The sequence below is a fragment of the Natrix helvetica genome (genome assembly GCF_964273705.1).
Source record: "Natrix helvetica genome assembly, chromosome: 6".
Lineage (NCBI taxonomy): Eukaryota > Metazoa > Chordata > Lepidosauria > Squamata > Natricidae > Natrix > Natrix helvetica.
Genome location: NC_138553.1, coordinates 3093382 through 3113609, shown reverse-complemented (window position 1 = coordinate 3113609; position 20228 = coordinate 3093382). Strand labels below are relative to the sequence as shown.

General features: G+C 43.5%; 2 protein-coding genes across 27 annotated transcripts in view; both read left to right on the top strand.

Moving 5' to 3' along the window:
- Positions 1 to 7474, top strand: part of LOC309394441 (uncharacterized protein) — a 102016-nt gene extending 94542 nt beyond the window's left edge. For 14 of the 23 annotated variants that reach the window (XM_081957592.1, XM_081957593.1, XM_081957606.1 and 11 more), the window contains 6 exons: positions 1000 to 1077; positions 2119 to 2172; positions 2578 to 2680; positions 3527 to 3673; positions 6320 to 6490; positions 7363 to 7474. In XM_081957592.1, the coding sequence (XP_081813718.1) occupies positions 1000 to 1077; positions 2119 to 2172; positions 2578 to 2680; positions 3527 to 3673; positions 6320 to 6490; positions 7363 to 7370 (561 nt within the window). In that variant the 3' untranslated portion in view covers positions 7371 to 7474. Of the gene's footprint in view, positions 1 to 999; positions 1078 to 1744; positions 2174 to 2577; positions 2681 to 3526; positions 3674 to 6319; positions 6491 to 7362 lie in introns of those variants that run through there. The other 9 variants (XM_081957598.1, XM_081957595.1, XM_081957597.1 and 6 more) reach the window with 7 other exon arrangements.
- On the top strand, positions 7361 to 18856 carry UCN3 (urocortin 3). 4 transcript variants are annotated; one of them, XM_081957635.1, is made up of 3 exons: positions 7361 to 7474; positions 17288 to 17437; positions 18091 to 18856. In XM_081957635.1, the coding sequence occupies exon 3, from the start codon at positions 18104 to 18106 to the stop codon at positions 18545 to 18547; it is 444 nt and encodes a 147-aa protein (XP_081813761.1). In that variant the 5' UTR covers positions 7361 to 7474; positions 17288 to 17437; positions 18091 to 18103; the 3' UTR covers positions 18548 to 18856. The 4 variants fall into 4 exon arrangements, with proteins under 4 accessions (XP_081813761.1, XP_081813762.1, XP_081813763.1 ...); XM_081957637.1 differs by lacking the exon at positions 17288 to 17437 and adding an exon at positions 12130 to 12326 and having other exon boundaries at positions 7410 to 7474; positions 18097 to 18856; XM_081957636.1 differs by lacking the exon at positions 17288 to 17437.
- Positions 18857 to 20228: the final 1372 nt, after the last annotated feature.

Sequence of the window (20228 nt, the reverse complement as noted above, 5' to 3'; positions counted from 1 at the left end):
GAACACGTGACCATAGGGATACTGCAACGGTCGTAAGTGTGAAAAACGCTCATTAAGTCAGCATTTTTCAGTGCCGTCGTAACTTCAAACAATCACTAAATGAACAGTCATAAGTCGAGGACTACCTGTAGAGGGGCAGATTCACTGCTCTCTGTATGCATTTGTCTTTTTCGTCACACAAATTTATGTCTGGGGCCTGCTAAATATCTCAGCCGGCATCACGAATTTAAAAAAATAATACTTGAAACTATTAAATGTGACTCCTTTAAAGTGAATGAATCAAACGATAGCGTCTCTAAACTACGATCTTAGTTCCAATTATTAAAATGCATTTGCTCTTGGGAATTTTTTGCTTTTTCTGACAGTCAACTGGAATTTAAATTTAGCTTTTCATTTCAATCCATTATTCATCTCCTGCACTTTAAAATGAGAAAGAGAGAGGGAAGCAAGTTTTTTTCTGCTTAGGCTAAACTTTTACACTTCTTTACGTATAGATTTAATCCCCATTAAATCTGTATTTTCCAACCTCTGTAAGGTTGGAAGGGTGGACTTCAACTCCCAGAATTCCCCAGCCAGCCAGCATGAAAGTCGGCTGGGTGACTTTGGGCCAATCACCAGGAGACAGTGAGTTCCAGTCCTGTCTTAGGCATGAAAGCCTGCTGGGTGACTTTGGCCCAATCACCAGGAGACAGTGAGTTCTAGTCCTGTCTTAGGCATGAAAGCCGGCTGGGTGACTTTGGCCCAATCACCAGGAAACTGTGAGTTCTAGTTCCACCTTAGGCATGAATGTTGGCTGGGTGACTTTGGGCCAATCACCAGGAGACTGTGAGTTCTAGTTCCACCTTAGGCATGAATGTTGGCTGGGTGACTTTGGGCCAATCACCAGGAGACTGTGAGTTCTAGTCTCACCTTAGGCACAAAAGCCAATAAATAAATAACAAGGAGAGCATGAATTAAGCCACATGATTTTCAACGAAAATCTTCTTTTTCTGCTTTCAGGGAGAAAGAGGAAGAAGAGGGAGACCCTCGCTCTGCCTCCGGGGAGTCCCGGGGAGCCCCGGCAAGAAAGGAGAAACAGTGAGGATTTGATCATCCGAGAGTAGATTTGAACATCTGACATCCTCAAGCCTTTATCTCAGGGGAATGATGTTCCATAGAGAAGGGGCCACCACCGAGAAGGTCCTTTTCTGTGGCCCCACCAGTTGTACATCCCTAACCCATGCCAACGTAACATGTCCTACCTTCCCGTCCTCCTGGGACAGGTGGATCTTCCTTCCAAGCTTCTCAAGCAAGGGCCTTCAAACTTGGCCGCTTGAAGACTTGTGGACTTCAACTCCCAGAATTCCCCAGCCAGACTGGCTGTGGAATTCTGGGAATTAAAGTCCACAAGTCTTCAAGCGGCTGAGTTTGGAGACCCCTTGTCCTAAAGCATTGAGCTTTATGCCCTATTAAGCACTGTGTATGATCTACAACAGAGATGTCCAACGTTGGTGACTTTAAGACCTGTGGACTTCAACTCCCAGAATTCCCTATCTTCCAGATCTTGAGAAAACTGAGGACTTCTGGGAGTTGAAGTCCAGCTATCTTCCAGTTCTTGAGATAGCTGAGGAATTCTGGGATGTGAAGTCCACCTATTTTCAAGTTCTTGACGCAATTGGGGAATTTTGGGAGTTGAAGTCCACCCATCTCTCAGTTCTTGAGACAGCTGTGGAAAGTATGGGAGTTGAAGTCCATTCCATTTCAGGTTCTCAAGACAGCTGGGGAAATCTGGGAGTTGAAGTCCAGATAGCTGAGGAATACTTGGATGTGAAATCCACCAGTTTTCAAGTTCTTAAGACACCTGGAGAATTCTGAGGGTTGAAGTCCACCCATCTTCTGGTTCTTGAGATAGCTGAGGAATTTTGGGATGTGAAGTCCATTCCTCTTCAGATTCTTGAGACAGCTGAGGAATTCTGGGATGTGAAGTCCATCCATTTTCAGGTTCTCAAGACAGCTGGGGAATTCTGGGAGTTGAAGTCCACAGGTCTCAAAGTTGAACTCTTAGAGTGGTCCTTCAACTCCATGCAGGACCAGTCTGATGATGGGACATTTTTGGCTACTACTGGATCTTTTTAACAGGGAGAAGAAGGCCTCACTGGCCGGAAGGGAGAAAAAGGAGAACCAGGAATTTCTGTAAGTGAGAGTACACTCAAGTTGTCCTCTTTCAGATTACCGGTAGTCCTCGACTTACAACCTCATTTGGATACAGTTGTGAAATGAACCATGCGGTCGTTAAGTGAATCTGGCTGCCCCCCGTTCAACGTTTCTCGTCGGAAGGCCACAAAAAAGGGGGTCACCTGATGCTACAAATGTCATAAATATGAATCGGTTGCATCTCAGTTTTGATTTATATGACCACGGAGATGCTTTGCAACTGTCGTAAGTGTGAAAAACAGTCACTCCCTGAGACCAGAGCGAACCCCCCATTGGGTTTGTTTGCACACTTATGGGGCTGAAGAAACTTGATAAGGGAGGGAAACTGACCAGAACATGCCTGTTGCTGAATCTTAAGCTCAGTTTTTGTGCTTCTTTTCCCAGGCTGAAGATGTGAAGGACGTTGTCAGGAACGAGATGAGCAGGAAGGACGGTGAGGCCTCTAAATTGGATCAATTTGAATGCCAGCACATCCCCGACTGGCAAAGGAAATTTCCTCTCATTAGAAACGAGGAGCCATCGAGAAATCATAGCAGAAACTGGGGGGGCGGCCCCTGACCTTAGCAGTGAGTGGGTGGGGATGGTTTTCCTGCAGAATCTTAATTTAAAACAATCCTCTTGCCAGCAGAATGCAGAGTGACAAAGTCTGTGATTTATTTTCACATCACAGCCTGGCTCTGGGCTTTTGATTCTTTAATGCAGGGTTTCTCAAACTTAGCAGATGGAAGGTGGGTGGACTTCAACTCCCAGAATTCCCCAGTTGCCTCAAGAACTTGAAAATAGGTGGACTTCACATCCCAGAATTCCTCAGCTATCTCAAGAACCGGAAGATAGCTGGGCTTCAACTCCCAGAATTCCCTAGTTGTGGCTGTCCCCACTATCTTCCAGTTCTTGAGGCAACTGGGGAATTCTGGGAGTTGAAGTCCAGCTATCGTCCGGTTCTTGAGATAGCTGAGGAATTCTGGGATGTGAAGTCCACCTATTTTCAAGTTCTTGAGGCAACTGGGGAATTCTGGGAGTTGAAGTCCACTCATCGTCCTGTTCTTGAGATAGCTGTAGAAATATGGGAGTTGAAGTCCATTCCCCTTCAAATTCTTGAGACAGCTGGGCAATGGAGGTAGAGATCCCATCACATCTGCTTTGTTGGCACATTATAATAAGATGATGGCATCAAAGTAATCACCGATCCCAAGCGATCCCCCGAAACTCAGATCCCCTTGACATGAGATCTACAGTGCAAATCTAATTATGCCCAGACGTGAACTTGTGGTATGTGATGAGTGAAATTCCCGCAGCAATGGAGACTTTTCTTCCACTTTTTCCTTTCCTGCAGACAAAAACATCTGTGCAGCCAAACGCCTGGCAGAGTCCGGTGCCACCTCCTTGGCAGATGCCCAACAGATGGCAGAGGAAGCACCACTGGCCAAAGATCCAGCAGAAGGTGACTCACTGGGCAAAACCAGAGAAGGGAAGCAGAAAGGTACTGGGCTGGCAATGGGGAGACTCCCCTCCATCCATTCATTGATTTAACCAATGTATATACATGTAGTCCTCGCTTAATGACTGCAATTGGGATGGGCAACTCTGTCACTAAGGGGCTGGTCACTAAGCAAGAAATCACATGACTGCAGTAGGGTTACAACAACCAAATTCTGTTTGGGATTGTTAAGGGAATTGTGACTGGTTGTAAAGTTACTCTTTCGGCGCCATTATAACTTCCAATGGCTGCTTAACACAGGGAAGAGAAGGGGGGAGGAAGGAAGGAAGGAAGGAAGGAAGGAAGGAAGGAAGGAAGGAAGGAAAGAAAGAAAGAAGGAAAGAAGGAAGGAAGGAAGGTAGGAAGGAGAAAGAGAGTTGAAACAGGGAAGGGGAAGCAAGGAAGAGAGGGAGGGGGGTATAAAGAGAGAAGAGAGAGAGTGATAGAAAGACAGGGAGAAACAAATATTGAGGCAGGGAAGAAGAGAGGGAGGGAGAAGGGAAAAAAAGGGAGAAGGAAGGAAAGAAAGAAAAAGAATGAAAGAAAGACAGACTATATTGAGGCAGGGAGGGAGGGAGAAAGAAGGCAAGAAAGAAAGAAAGAAAGAAAGAAAGAAAGAAAGAAAGAAAGAAAGAAAGAAAGAAAGAAAGAAAAAGAAAGAAAGAAAAACTATATTGAGGCAGGGAAGGAGGGAGAAAAAAGGAAGGAACGAAAGAAAGACTATATTGAGGCAGGAAGGAAGGGAAGAAGGGAGAAAAGGAAGGAAAGAAAGAATGAATGCAAGAAAAAAGATTATATTGAGGCAGGGAGGCAGGGAGAAAAAAAGGAAGGAAGGAAAGAAAGAGAAAGAAAGAAAAACTATTGAGGCAGGAAGGGAGAAAAAGAAAGAAAGAAAGACTATTGAGGCAGGAAGGGAGGGAGAAAGAAGGAAGAAAAGAAAGGAAGAAAAAGAAAGGAAGAAAAAGAAAGGAAGAAAAACTATATTGAGGCAGGGAGGGAGAAAAAAGGAAGGAAAGAACAAAGAAAGACTATATTGAGACAGGAAGGAAGAGAAGAAGAGAGAAAGAAGGAAGGAAAGACAGAATGAATGAATGAAAGAAAAAAAGATTATATTGAGGCAGGAAGGCAGGGAGAAAAAAAGGAAGAAGGAAGGAAAGAAAGAGAAAGAAAGAAAAACTACATTGACCCAGGAAGGGAGAAAAAGAAAAAGAAAGAAAGAAAGAAAGAAAGAAAGAAAGAAAGACTATATTGAGGCAGGGAGGGAGAAAAAACGATGGAAGGAAAGAAAAGAAAAGAAACCATATTGTTCTATATTCCAATTTGCCAACTTGAATGCGCATGGATGCCAGCTGGGGAATTCTGGGGCTTGTAGTCCGCCCATCAAAGTGGCTCAGGTGGAGAATCTCAGCTCTCGAAGGTCTATGCGCCCTTCCCTTCCCTCCCCCCTCTCCTCCCTCCAACAGCCTTGTTCTTCCCCCCCTCTCTCTCTTTCACACACACACACACTCATTTTGCCCAAGTTGTAAAAACCAAAAAGCCACCCACCCATCCTTCAGCCTGCCCCTCCCCCTGACATTTTCCTGGTGAGCCTCTGTAAAAGCAGGAGCGGGGGGGGGGGGGGGGCTGACACAGGTGGTGGGTATTGTGGCAGCCCATAACGGTCCCGTGTTTGAATTGTGGCTAATTTATTTGCATGCCCCCGTGAGCTGCCTTAAGGGCGGCTGCGGGGAAGATAACGGAGGTAAGGGATGGCCTTCCTGGGAGGAGGAGGTGAATCGCTGCTATTCTTTCTTTCCAAGCCTCTTTCTTTCTTTCTTTCTTTCTTTCTTTCTTTCTTTCTTTCTTTCTTTCTTTCTTTCTTTCTTTCTTTCTCCACGTTTTCTGCTCCTTTGGGAGAAAACCGGAGGGCGAATGTCGCCAATGTTCAAGGAATCTAATACAGTAGCATCTCTGGGTCTCCTTTTTATGGGGCTTTTGGGAAATCTCTCCTGGATCTGTCTATCTCTCCTTCCTTTACTACTCACTCACTCCCTCTCTTCTTCCCCCTTCCTTCCTTTGTTCCATCGTTCCTTCCATCCCACCTCCCTCCCTTCCTTTCCTCCTTCCTTAATTTCCCTTCTCTTCTTCCCTTTCGTTTTTCCTTTCCTTTCTCCTTTCCACCATCTCTTCCTTCCATGCGCCTTCCTTCCTTCCCTCCTTCCTTCCTTCCTTCCCTCCTTCCTTCCTTAATTTTCCCTTCCCTTTCCTTTTTCCCTTTCCCTTCTCCTTCCCTCCCTCTCTTCCTTCCTCCACCCCTTCTTTCCTTCCTTCCTTCCTTCCTTAATTTTCCCTTCCCTTTTTCCTTTCCCTTCTCCTTCCCTCCCACTCTTCCTTCCTCCACACCCTTCTTTCCTTCCTTCCTTCCTTAATTTTCCCTTCCCTTTTTCTTTTCCCTTCTCCTTCCTTCCCTCTCTTCCTTCCTCCACACCCTTCTTTCCTTCCTTCCTTCCTTAATTTTCCCTTCCCTTTTTCTTTTCCCTTCTCCTTCCCTCCCTCTCTTCCTTCCTCCACACCCTTCTTTCCTTCCTTCCTCCCTCCCTCCCGCCCTCCCTCCCTCCTTCCAGCTTAGTGGTCTGAATTTAACGGATGGGGGCTTCTCCGGCGTTGCAGATCCCTGCGCCTGGCCGATGGATGAGGGCGCCTGCCTGCAGTACGTGGTGCTGTGGTATTTTCACCAGGAAACGGCGGCCTGCCGTCCCTTCATCTATGGTGGCTGTGGCGGAAACGTGAATCAGTTTCCTTCTAAGCAGAGCTGTGAGAGGAGGTGCCAGAGAGGAAAAGGTGAGTTGGAGCCCAAGAGGGGGCAGGAGAGCCATTTTGCACCCAGTCAGGTTTCATGGCTAAGGCAGGACTAGAACTCCCATCTCCTGGTGATTGATCCAAAGTCACCCAGCCAACTTTCATGGATAAGACAGGACTAGAACTCCCATCTCCTAGTGATTAGCCCAAATTCACCCAGCCAGCTTTCATCACTAAGTCAGGACTAGAACTCCCATCTCCTGGTAATTCGCCCAAAGCCACCCATCCAGTTTTTATGGCTAAGGCAGGACTACGACTCCCATCTCCTGGTGATTGATCCAAAGTCACCCAGCCAACTTTCATGGATAAGACAGGACTAGAACTCCCATCTCCTAGTGATTAGCCCAAATTCACCCAGCCAGCTTTCATCACTAAGTCAGGACTAGAACTCCCATCTCCTGGTAATTCGCCCAAAGCCACCCATCCAGTTTTTATGGCTAAGGCAGGACTACGACTCCCATCTTCTGATGATTGATCCAAAGTCACCCAGCCAACTTTTATGGCTGAGGCAGGACTAGAACTCATCATCTCCTGGTGATTGGCCAAAAGTCACTCAGCCAGCTTTCATGGCAAAGGCAGGACTAGAACTCCCATCTCCTGGTGATTGATCCAAAGTCACCCAGCCAACTTTTACGGCTAAGGCAGGACTAGAACTCACCGTCTCCTGATTTCTAGCCTACTACCTTATTCCCTCGACTTGTACATCTTCGCCTTAAACGTGAATACAAGATCCAGGCTTCCTAAGGATGGGGGCTTGAACAATTTGTCAATTCCCACATGCTATCTGTTTCTCGCTCTTCCAGATCGCTTACAATATTTTTATATTTCTTTGTTTTTTCCCCCTTCTCTCCCAGGAAGGTGACCATCTGCAGAGCAAACAGGTGACATCAGGAAGAGCAAAAACAATTATCTCCAAATTGCATAGACGGCAAAAAGCTGGAGGTTTTTGCCCCTGAAATATTCTGGGTAAACAACATTTGTGTTAATAAATCCATTTGGAAAAAAGGATGTGATTATTGACGTAGGGCAGGAATAGAAGAGAAGAGAAGAGAAGAGAAGAGAAGAGAAGAGAAGAGAAGAGAAGAGAAGAGAAAAGAGAGAATAGAATAGGATGGATGGATGGATGGATGGATGGATGGATGGAGTAGAGTAGAGTAGAGTAGAGTAGAGTAGAATGAATAGAATAAAATGGAATAAAATAGAATAGAATAGAATAGAATAGAACAAGGAATAGAGTAGAATAGAATAGGAATAGAATAGAACAGAACAGAACAGAATAGAATAGAATAGAATAGAATAGAATAGCAGAGTTGGAAGGGACCTTGGAGGTCTTCTAGTCCAACCCCCTGCCTAGTCAGGAAACCCTACACCACTCCAGACTGTTCTCCTCTCCTCTCCTTTTCTACGGTTTGTGCTGAAGTCCAGGTGTCAAACACACACAGGTCACAAGCCTTGAATTACAACCATTTGTTTAGCGACCGTTTAAAGTTACAGCGGAACGGAAAAAAGGTGACTTATTCGACCGTTTTTCACAGTTACGACCTTTGGTCATGCGATCCAAATTGAGACGCTTTTGGTACTCGTATTTATGATGGTTGCAGTGTCCTGAGGTCACGTGATTCCCCCTTTGCGACCTTCTGGCGAGCAAAATCAAGGGAGAAGCCGGATTCACTTTACAACCATGTGACTAACAGAACAAGTACGGTGATTCATTTAACAACCGTGTCAAGAAAGGTCGTAAAACGGGCCAAAAATTCACTTAACGCATGTTTTGCTTAGCAAACGTAGATGTGGAGCTCGACTGCGGTTGTAAGTCCAGGACTTTGAAATTCTGAAAAGGGAAATTATAAAAGCCCAGGCTAACGCAATACCAATGAAGAACAAAAAGTACAGCTCTCAAAAGAAAACAGCATAAAGAACTCTCTGATAAATTGAAAGACAAAAAGGACAATTATAAAGAGGGCACTAGAGTAACTAGGGCAGAATATCAGCAAATAGCGCGACCCTACAAAGATGAAGTGGCTACCTGCACCGACCAGCCAGCTTAAAATGAGTATTCATGGCCATCCATTTCATGAACACCCCCCCCCCCCCGAATGACACTTCATTTATGAGTTTCATTGTTTTTAATGTGAGATTTTATACTCTGTAAGCTGCAGTGAGTTGCCATATACGAATAGGAGGCAATATAAATTCCCTAAATAAATAAAAGAAATAAATAAAATGGGAAAGGATTTTAGAGGTCTTCTAATTTAACCCCCTGCTCAGAACTGAGATCCTCTGAGGCAGATGGAATCTTAACAGAATCACGAAGCTGGAAGGGACTTTGTAGCAGTGGTGAAATTCAAATTTTATTACTATCGATTCTGTGGGCGTGGCTTGGTGGGCATGGCAGGGTAAGGATACTGAAAAATCTCCATTCCCACCCTATTCTGGGGCCAGCCAGAGGTGGCATTTGCCGGTTCTCCAAACTACTCAAAATTTCCATTACTGGTTCTCCAGAACTTGTCAGAACCTGCTAGTTTTCACCGCTGACTTGTAGGTCATCCAGTCCAACCCACCCACCCACCCAAGCAGGAGGCCCAACACCATGTCAGACAAATGGCAGTCCGGTCTCTTCTTGAAAGCCTCCAGGCATGAAGCTCCCACAACTTCCTAAGTCAACTTCTCTTCCATTGGTTAATTGTTCTCACGGTCAGAAGATTCCTCCTTATTCCCAGGTTGAATCTCTGCTTGGTCAGTTTCCATCCATTATTCCCTGTCTGGCCTTCGGGTGCTTTGGACAACAGCTTGACCCCCTTCTCTCTGTGGCAGCCCCTCAAACATTGGAAGGCTGCTATCCTGCCTCCCCTGGTCCTTCTCTTCCCTAGACTCCTTCCGGCAAAAATTGAAGACTCACCTGTTCCGATTAGCAGGCCTGGCATAATTACAACTGTCCCTCCTGGCAAATGTATTAACTGGTTATTTTAGGGGTATTGTTTTTAACTTATTGTGTGTGTTTTAGGGGTTCAAAATCCTATATTTATATATATTGCTTTGTACAGTTCTTTTAATTCCATTTTTAACCTCCTCCATTCCAACTGTACATATTCAATTTTTATTGTATTTTGATATATTTTGCATGGACTGTACACCGCCCCGAGTCCCTTTTGGGAGAGGGGGCGGTCTAGAAGCATGAATAATAAATAAATAAATAAATAAATAGACTAGCCAGGCCCAGTTCCTGCAACCGTCCATCGTATGTTTCAGCCTCCCAGTCCTCTCATCATCCTGGTTGCTCTTCTCTGCACTCTTTCTAGAGTCTCCACATCCTTTTTATAGTGGGGTGACAAAAACTGGATGCAGTACTCTAGGTGTGGCCTTACTAAGGCTTTATAGAGTGGGATTGGTCCCTCCCTTGATCTTGAATTGCATCTTCTCACACCAGCATGCTGATCACAGCTTCTTCGTAGCTCTGATTTATGTCAGATTTGCACACACACCCTGCCCCCTCTGAAAAATATTTTAAAAAATGAGATTTTCTGGCAGGTTAGAAGGCTTTGGTCTCCTCTCTCATTAGTGTCCACTTAGATCACTCTTCCAAATTCATTAGGAGGAGAGAATTAGGAAGCAATCTTAAGCAATTTGTTCCGGGCGTGGGATTTAATGAGGTCGACAGAAACTTTCCAGATTTGATGTGGAGGTCTTCTAGTCCAGCCCCTACTCAGACAGGAGACCCTGTAGCACTGCAGACAATTATCCAATCTCTTCTTAAAAACATTCTCTCCCCCCCCCCTCTGTCTGTCTGTCTCTGTTTCTTTCTCTCTCTCTCTCTCTCTCTCTCCTCTCTCTCTCTCTCTCTCTCTCTCTCTCTCTCTCTCTCTCTCTCTCATCTGTATCCATATCTATCATCTATCTATCTATCTATCTATCTATCTATCTATCTATCTATCTATCTATCTATCTATCATCTATCTATCTATCTATCATCTATCTATGTCTGTTTCTGTCTATATCTATCATCTATCTATCTATCTATCTATCTATCTATCTATCTATCTATCTATCTATCATCTATCTATCTATCTATCATCTATGTCTGTTTCTGTCTATATCTATCATCTATCTATCTATCTATCTATCTATCTATCTATCTATCTATCTATCTATCATCTATCTATCTATCTATCTATCTATCATCTATCTATGTCTGTTTCTGTCTATATCTATCATCTATCTATCTATCTATCTATCTATCATCTATCTATCTATCTATCTATCTATCTATCTATCTATCTATCTATCTATCTATCTATCATCTATCTATGTCTGTTTCTGTCTATATCTATCATCTATCTATCTATCTATCTATCTATCTATCTATCTATCTATCTATCTATCTATCTATCTATCTATCATCTATCTATCTCCATTTCTGCCCAATCTAATACCTTCTTAGGTGATGCAATGGCTCAGTGGCTAAGAAGCTGAGCTCGTCGATCAGAAAGGTCGGCCGTTCGGTGGTTTGAATCCCTTATGCCGCGTAACGGAGGGAGCTCCCGTTACTTGTCCCAGCTTCTGCCAACCTAGCAGTTCGAAAGCATGTAAAAATGCAAGTGGAAAAGTAGGAACCACCTTTGACGGGAAGGGAACAGCGTTCCGTGCGCTTTCGGCGTTTAGTCATGCCGGCCACATGACTACGGAGGCGTCTTCGGACAGCGCTGGCTCTTTGGCTTTGAAACGGAGATGAGCACCGCTCCCTAGAGTCGGGAACGACTAGCACATACCTGCGAGGGGAACCTTTACCTTTACCATAATATATTCTTTATTATCTCTTCATCTCGTGGGGCTGCTTCATTTTTTTCAACGTTGTGCGAAGATAGTGCCTGCCGCTGTTAGGATATGTAATATTAAATGCATAAACTTCTTATCTAATCTTTCTGATATTATACCTCATAAAAGCAGTTCAGGTTTAAAAGCTACATGTTTCCCTATCATCTTTTCTAACCACCTGTGCATTTTTGCCCCATTTTTTTCGTTTGGTTTCTCGACCCTGTTGATTATTCTTTTCAAGGCTCTTAAGCCAGTAGGGCGGAAAGAAAAAAAAAATCACAGATAAATTTGAGCTTGTCCAGCGATAGGTTATGTAATAAAATTCCCTCCCCATCCTAAACACACACACAAACACACACCACACACAGAGAGACACATCTCTGTGACATTTCTAACCGCTGACGTTACTAGCCCACATTATCTCATTCGAAAGGAGAATCCTTGTCTCCCTATCCACAGCTCCCTATCTTTCGGATTTACGTTATAAAGCCATTAACGTATCATTTGCTCTCTCTCAGTTTCTCTCTCTCTCTCCGTTCCCCCCTATATAAATCTCTCTCTATATGTGTGTGTGTGTGTGTGTGTTGCATTTGTGCTGATAAATAAATAAAGGGAGACTAGTATAGATCTATTTCAAGCTATTTAGCTCTCATCAGCTAGCCATACCCTTCACTGGGAATTGAACCTGGGCTGTATTACGTATTAGGCAGTTGTATTAGCCACTAAGCCACAGGCTCTCCTCTATCAGCTAAGCTGATAATATATATATTATCTATTATATATTTATATAAATGTGATATTTAAAAAAGATATCCAAGGCTGGGCAGGAGAAAGCAGGTGTTTTCCCATAGAGAACACAGAAGCCAGTTTCAAGAATCCGAGGAAAGAACAAACCAAGTTTCAGGAGTCACCTGGGATGCCTTCAATCTTGACCTAGAAGACCGAGCGAGGACTTGCAGGCTGCACTTTGGGCTTCCCCACCCAAAAAAAACCTGATTGCAGGTAAGTGAATTTCTTCGGCTCGCCTGCTTTTCTAAGGGAGAGGAAACCTGGGAACTTTGCAAAAGGAAAAATAAGAATAAAAATAGCAGAAGAGGAGAAATAGTAACCCGAAGGGATCGCAGGAGAGCTACGAGGCAGGTAAGGCAGGGATGGAAGTTAATTAGCCAGAAGTAAATTTTAAACAGAGGATGTAAACAATTCACCTTTTCGAGGCTGTGTGTGTGTGTGTGTGTGTGTGTGTGTGTGTGTGTTGCCAAAGGGATGGAGGGAAGTTTGTTTGCCGTTTACAAAGTGGGCTTTTTGATTTGCAATTTTTTACCCTCACAATAATCTTCGGAAAGAGACACCATCACAAGGACGGCAGGGAAGAGTTTCAGAGATGCGTTAAGAGAGGGCAAGAAGAAGGGGGGACCCCAGGTTTTTTGCCAAAATAAGGAGATGCAAAGGAATGGGGGACCCGTTGAATCACTTCTCTTTTGATAATAGTTAATTTCCAAAGAAAATATTCAAAGCAGAGGGTCAAAAGGAGAGGTGAGGTTGGAAATATTCAAACGAGCATCCTTAAAACTGGCTTTAACAGAGAGATTTTCCTGCCCCAAACCAGTTTCAAACCAGTTGAAAGCAGAACTTTGCTCCAGAAATACCTCCACATCCGAGGATGTTTTAGCAACAGCGTGGGAAATAATTTTGGGAAACACAGTATTTTCTCTCTCTTATTTTCCTCCTAGGATGTTTTTAGTCCCTTTAAATTCAAGAATCTAGTCCATAGTGTGCATTTTAAAGGCATTTCTCTAGGTTTATAGGACACATGCTATTATTTTGAAGCATACGTAGGTTTAAGGTCTGTACATTTTTATGCTGTGCACATGTTATTTATTTAAATTATATCCATGTTTAAGGGGTGTATGTTTTAAGATGCATATATCATTTTTAAGTATACCCATGACTAAGATAAATGTGCATTCCTTAAATATGTATATGTAAAAAATAATATTTGCTTGCCTTAAAATGTACAACATTTTAAGGTTAGCAAATATTATTTTTTATATATACATATTTAAAGAATGCACATTTTAAAGATGTGCATATGTTATTATTTTTTAAAGTGCACACATATTTAAAGATGTATTTCTTTTGGACTCTAATAAATATTAGAGTTTGACGTATTTAAAGAATGCACAATTTTATTTTGTTACAATTTTATTTTTACCTATACACGTTTAAAGAATGCACACACATTATATTTATACATATATTTAAGATCTGCACATGTTTAAGGCATGTACATGTTTTTTTTTTAAGTATGCACATGGTTAAGGTATGGACATTTTTAAGGCATACATGTTATTTTTTTAGATAACGTTTAAAATACTAACATTTTAAGATATGTAGTTGTTATTGTTCTTTTTTGAAAAAAGAATACACATACGGGTATGTAAAACATGCACATTTTTAAGGCATGAATATGTTTATTATTTTTTTAAGGTAGCTGAAGGATATGATCTGAAAGGATGGCATAAAACAGGATCTCGGTTGGAGATCTGAATTCAGCAGGTTCCTTATCATATGGCTCCTGAGCTTCTACAGAGTGCTAAAAGAAGACGGGGCAATTAAGCCAATGTTTCTCAACCTTAGCAACTATAAGAGGGGTGGGCTTCAACACCCAGAATTCCCCAGCCAGTGGAGGTCGAGAAAAAAGCCGGAATTAATTAGTAGAAGGTTGTTTAAAGATTCATTAAAGAGACAAACACTTCTAATACAATTGGATGGGCAACTGCCAAAAAAAGACAACAACGTTTATTAGATGTGAAGCCAAGAGTTTATGAAGACATCCACAAGATGGGGAAACCTTGTTTCTGCCTCAAATAGACCTGGAAGTGCCAAAAGAGAGAAAGCTGGTTAAAACCCAGAATCTCCATTGGCTACAATAAACCAGGAGAGACAAACTGAGATGGAGAGGGATTAGACTAAGACTCTTCTCGTTTTTTTCCTTTGTGATATTTGCCCAGTAGGTTAAAACAGGAGGAAAGAAGGGGGGGGGGGAGGGAGGGAGGGAGGGAGGAGAGAGGGAGGGAGGGAGGGTGGAAAGAGGGAGGGATAGGAAGGAAAGAAGGAAGGAAGAAGAGGGTGGGACGAGGGAAGTAAGAAAAGAGGGAGGGAGGGAGAAAGGGAGGGAAGGAAGGAAGGAGGGAGGGAGGGGGAGAGAAGGAGGAAGGAAAGGGGGATGAAGGGAGAAAGGGAAGGAAGGAAAGAAGGAAGGAGGGAGGGGGAAGGAAGGAAGGAAAGTGGAATGAGGGTGGGTGGGTGGGTAGAAGGAAAGAGGGAGGGAGGAGTGAGAGAAGGAAGGAAGGAGGATGGAAAGGGGGAGGGAGGGAGGAAGGGAAAGAGGAAGGAAAGAAGGGAGGGTGGAAGGAAGGAAGGAGGGAGGGAAGGAAGGAGGGAGGGAGGAATTTCTGAGGGTGATATTTTCTTAACAAATGCCTTCTGTTTTTCTCATGATAATTGGAGTAAAGAGAACAGAGCAAAGATTTCAAAAGCCTTAAAATCATATGTGGGGTGGGTTTTTTTTTTTACAAAAGAAATGGTAAGATACGAAAATCCATAAAGAATCCCCAGGGAATTCAGGAGAGAGAACTCTAGATTGAGCCGAAGTCTGATGAAATTCAAAATGCTCCATGCATTCCCCTCAGTGGGTGGGAGGCGTTGAAACAATACGATAATAACTAAAAATCCTCTGGACCAGAAATATGAAATTCGGTTTGCTTAAATGCTTTTATTTGCCCCTTGAATGAGTTTTGACTATGAAGAGTCCTGATATGGGTAGTCCTCGACTTACGACCACAAGTGACCACAAAATTTCTGTTGTTAAGTGAGACATTTGTTAAATAACAAATCTTTGACCAACGGTGGTTCACTTATCACTGAGTATATCCAGGAAAAGTTACTCATTTCTCTAGGACGCTGGCTTTAATTTCAGACGACAGACTGTCCTCAACATACAACAATCCATTTAACGACCACTCAAAGTTACAACGGCATTGAAAAAGGGACTTATGACTATTTTTCATGCCGTTGCAGCGTCTCTCTACTCACATGATCACAATTCAGCCTCTTGGCAACCAACTCCTACTTATGACGGTCGCAGAGTCCCAGGCTACAGTGCTTCCCATTTGGCGACCTGCTGACGTGCAAAATCAATGGGGAAAGCCAGATTCACTTAGCAACTGCTGTGATTCACTTAACCACGGTGGCAAGACTCACTTAACAAAATGTCTCACTTAGCAATGGAAATTTTGGGCTTTTTTGTGGTTTGTAAGTTGAGGACTACCTAAATAAATAAATGGATGGATGGGTGGATGAATGGACGGACGGACGGACGGACAGACAGACAGACACAGATAGAGACAGACAGACAGACAGACAGATAGATAGATGAAAAAAGAGAGAGATAGAGATAGAGAGATATAAAGATTGATAGATGAGGGATGGATGGATGATAAAGATGGATGGATAGATGGATGGATGGATGGATAGATGATAAAGACAGAGAGAGACGGAGAGAGAGATAGAAAGATAAATAGATGAGAGATGGATGGACGGATGGATAGATGGATAGATGATAAAGAGAGAGAGAAAGATAGAGAGATAGAAAGATAGATAGATAAGGGATGGATGGATGATAAAGATGGATGGATGGATAGATGGATGGATGGATGGATAGATGAGAAAGATAGAGAGAGTGACAGAGAGAGACAGAGATAGAAAGATAGATAGATGAGAGATGGATGGATGGATGAATGATAAAGATGGATGGATGGATGGAGAGAGAGAGAGAGAGATGTGGAAAGATTGTTCGATGAGAGAGATAAATAGATATAGAAAGACAGACAGACAGACATACAGAAAGATAGATAGATAGATAGATAGATAGATAGATAGATAGATAGATAGATAGATAGATACATACATACATACATACATTACAGACAGACAGACAGACAATAAAGTAAACATTTCACATTCAGCTTGTGAACAATCCAGAAATTCACAAAAGTTACTAGAAACCTTATATCAACATTTGTTTTATTTTCAAATTACTTTGATGAGAGATGGACCCTGTGTGGGAATTCTGCTTCCTGAATGAGGGGGGGGGGCAGCTTTTCCAACTCGTCAAATGTATTAAAAGGCACGAAAGCGCCTTCCTTTTTCATAAACTCTGCCAACGGCGAAAGATGCGACCAAACTCTTAAGAATGCTGGCTGTAAACTAACGGTGTTTATTGAACGGCACATTGAATGGAGTTGCAGTGCTAAATGACAGCCACAAGGTGGCGCCCAATAATTGCAAAAGCCATTTGAACAGTCCAAGAAGTTGTTGTTGTTGTTGTTATTGTTGTTGTTGTTGTTGTTGTTGTTGTTGTTATTATTATTATTATTATTATTATTATTATTATTATTATTATTATTATTATTATTATTATTATTATTATTATTATTATTATTATTATTATTATTACCCTCCACGTTTTCCCCAATTCAAAGACATATCAGCTTTCCACTTATGATAATGACACCATTAAAGAAAAAAGCAAAAAAAGGCCCTGCCACGATGCTAAATTATTTTATTTTTTTTCTTTTAAAAAATACCGCTTTTTAAAAGACATTATCCAAAGGGCAACAATTATTTCCATTTCGCAGGCCTAGGAGGGATGAGAATAGATACCTGACAGACGCATCTTGTTTGATCCACATGAGTTTATTGTCTGAATCTGATGTTTGGGGTGGGGTGAAAACATCCCCCCCCCTGCAGGGGTGGGTTTCAAAATTTTTTATTACCGGTTCTGTGGGCGTGGCTAGGTGGGGGGAGCATGTGACGGAGTGGGCATGGCCTACTCATCATCACTCGTGTACATGCAGTCATATGCTGTAGCCACGTCTACAGAACTGCGAAAATTTGTTTTGCCAGCTCTGTTTCTCTGCTGTCACGGTTCTCGGAGGTAGGAGGCAGGCAAGCTGCAGAGTGGAGACTGGGCGGGGCAGGGCAGGACCAGCCAGCGGTAACCGGGGAACCAGTTCAGGGGGGTGGCCAGGCTGCCATTACTACTGGCTCGGAAAGGTACACCAGATTTTCACTACCTATTTGGGCGAACCAGACCAAACCAGTAGAAACTCACCTCTGCACCCCAGATCAAGGACAATCTTGGAAGTTGTAATGCAAAGTTTAAAATTGGCCTTGTGGACACGCAAACAGAACAGGGGCGGGGGGAAATAGGGGGAACACCAGAACTGGACACCTGTTTCAAAATCCATACAGGTAGTCCTCGCACAATTGCGGCCATAATTTCTGTTGCTAAGTGAGAAAGATGTCAAGGGAGTTTTGCCTCGTTTTATGACAGTTGTTAAGTGAATCACAGCTGTTGTTGAGCGCATCTGGCTCCCCCCCCCAATTGATGTAGCTAGTCAGCAGGTCGCGAAAGGGGACCCCGTGACCCCAGAATGTTGCGATCGTCATAAATATGAGCCGATGTTTGGAAAACATGAGACTGTGCAGAGATGGATAGATTGAGAGTAAGAATGAAAGATAAAGCAGATACAGAATATTGCTCAACATGGGAATGTGTTGTACCAGTGGTTAGATATAAGAGGTAGAAATTAGAAGAAGAAAGTCGAGGACTACCTTGTATGGACTCAGCTCCTCTAGAAATGTAGCCAAGATCTTCCCCCGTGGCCCATGTTCATAAACCTTCTTTCCTTCCTTTGGTGGCACAGGCTCAGTGGCACCATGACCTCCTCAAGACTTCTGCTCCTACTCCTGGTTCTCTCCACTGCCAAGACGGGCGTGTCCTTCAACGCCGATTCCATCTTCAGCTGCCTCAGCTCTGCTCTCTCCCAGGCCAAGGAGGACCTCATGGCGGAGAACTCGGTGCTAGAGAAGAGGACCTTCGTAGTCCCTCTGGAGGCCGAAGGCTCCTTGGAGGAGGACCTAGGGACGGAGAAGGAGAAACGGACTTTCCCGGCCGTCACACGCTACGTCTCCCTCTCCCAGTCCAAAGGGAAGATGTCACGCAACCAAGCCAAGGACGACCGGCGGGCGAAGTTCACTCTTTCCTTGGACGTCCCAACCAACCTGATGAATATCCTCTTCCACATCGCCAAGGCCAAGAACCTGAGGGCCAAAGCGGCCACCAACGCTCAGCTGATGGCTCAGATCGGCCGGAGAAAGTGATGGAAGAGTTAGGAAGAGTTTGGCCAAAGAGGAGGCCTCAACCCCATCTCCAGATCTTCCGTGATGGGATTGTCCGCTGTTGTCCGCCAGGGATGGTCTCTTGAAGCTCCCCATCCTTCGTTCCTTCTTTCTCTCCTCCTCCTCCTCCTCCCTTTCTCTCTCTCCTCCTTCTTCTCAAGTTTAACCCCCAAGGAACTTTGGCCAAGTGGAACTTAGAAAGACGTAACCCCCCGCTCAAAAAATGTTAAGGATAAAAACGTTCCTTGCTTTACATGTGATGCAGGTCCCAATTAAAGCAAATTCTCTTCAGTTTCTAATTCTTTCTTTCTTTCTTTCTTTCTTTCTTTCTTTCTTTCTTTCTTTCTTTCTTTCTTTCTTTCTTTCTTTCTTTCTTTCTTTCTGACAACACGGAGTCACAAATATCTCACCCACAGCATTGACCAGCTTTGGTTGCCGCAAGCGCCATAAGAATTCTGAAGGGTGGGATCCTTGGTGCTCTCCGAGTTTGGTTGTTTTCTTGCAGACGTTTCTTGACCCAACCAGGGAATGTCATCAGTGCTAGGAGGGAGTGGGGTTTGGGAGGAGGAGGACACTACACATAACAGAGTTGGAAGGGACTTTGGAGGTCATCTATTCCAACCCCCTGCTCACGCAGGAGACCTCTACTAGGGATTCGAACCACCAAACTGCTGACCTTTCTGGTGGACAGGCTCAGTGTCTTAGCCACTGAGCCACCTGTGGGGTCCTTGGTGCTTTCTGGATTTAATTGTTTTTCCACAGACGTTTCATGACCCAATTAGGTAACATCATCAGTGCTAGAAGGGAGTGGGTTTGTGGAGAGGAGGAGGAGGAGGAGGAGGAGGAGGAGGAGGAGGAGGAGGAGGAGGAGGAGGAGGAGGAGGAGGAGGAGGAGGAGGAGGAGGAGGAGGAGGAGGAGGAGAATAACAACTGTGGGGTCCTTGGTGGTCACTGATTGATGATTTCTTGCAGATGTTTCTTGACCCAACAAGGGAACATCATCAAACCTAGAAGGGAGTTGGGTTTATGGTGAGGAAGAGGAGGAGGATAACTGAGGGGTCCTTGGTGGTCTCTGATTGATGATTTCTTGCAGATGTTTTTTTTTTTGGTAAAAAGTTTGTTATCTTTCCCTTTCAAATTCATTCTGAGATATACATTTTTATAATTGCTATTTAACACTTGTCAATTCATCATAGTCTCTATATTCATTTTTACACACACACATACAGTATATATAATACAGTTTGGGTCACTTCCTTGCCACCCATCTTATTTTGCAACACCTTTCTCCTTCCATCCTCTTAACTTCCCTTCTCTACCTTCTTCCTTCCTCCTCTCCTTCCTTCTTTCTTCTTCCCCTCTCTTTCCCCTCTCCTTCTCCTCTCTCCTACTCTTAATTCCCCACCCTTTCTTTCTCTGCTTTACCCTTTCTTTTTTCCCCTCCTCATCCCTCCTCCTTTCCATTGTTTCCTTACTCATTGACTTTCTCCGATGAGTTCTCAGTGGTCCCAACTTTATCCTTTCATACCAATAATTTTCTCTGTTTACATTTTATTTCTAAGATTAGTTCCGCTTATATCATTTCCCCTCCTGTATATTTACATTTTAATATATCTCAGATGACACATTATCAAATTAGGGGGAGGGGAAATAAGATGTTTTG

Coding starts and splice junctions, on each gene's coding strand:
- UCN3 (XM_081957636.1), top strand. CDS start 18,104: ATGACCTCCTCAAGACTTCTGCTCCTACTCCTGGTTCTCTCCACTGCC.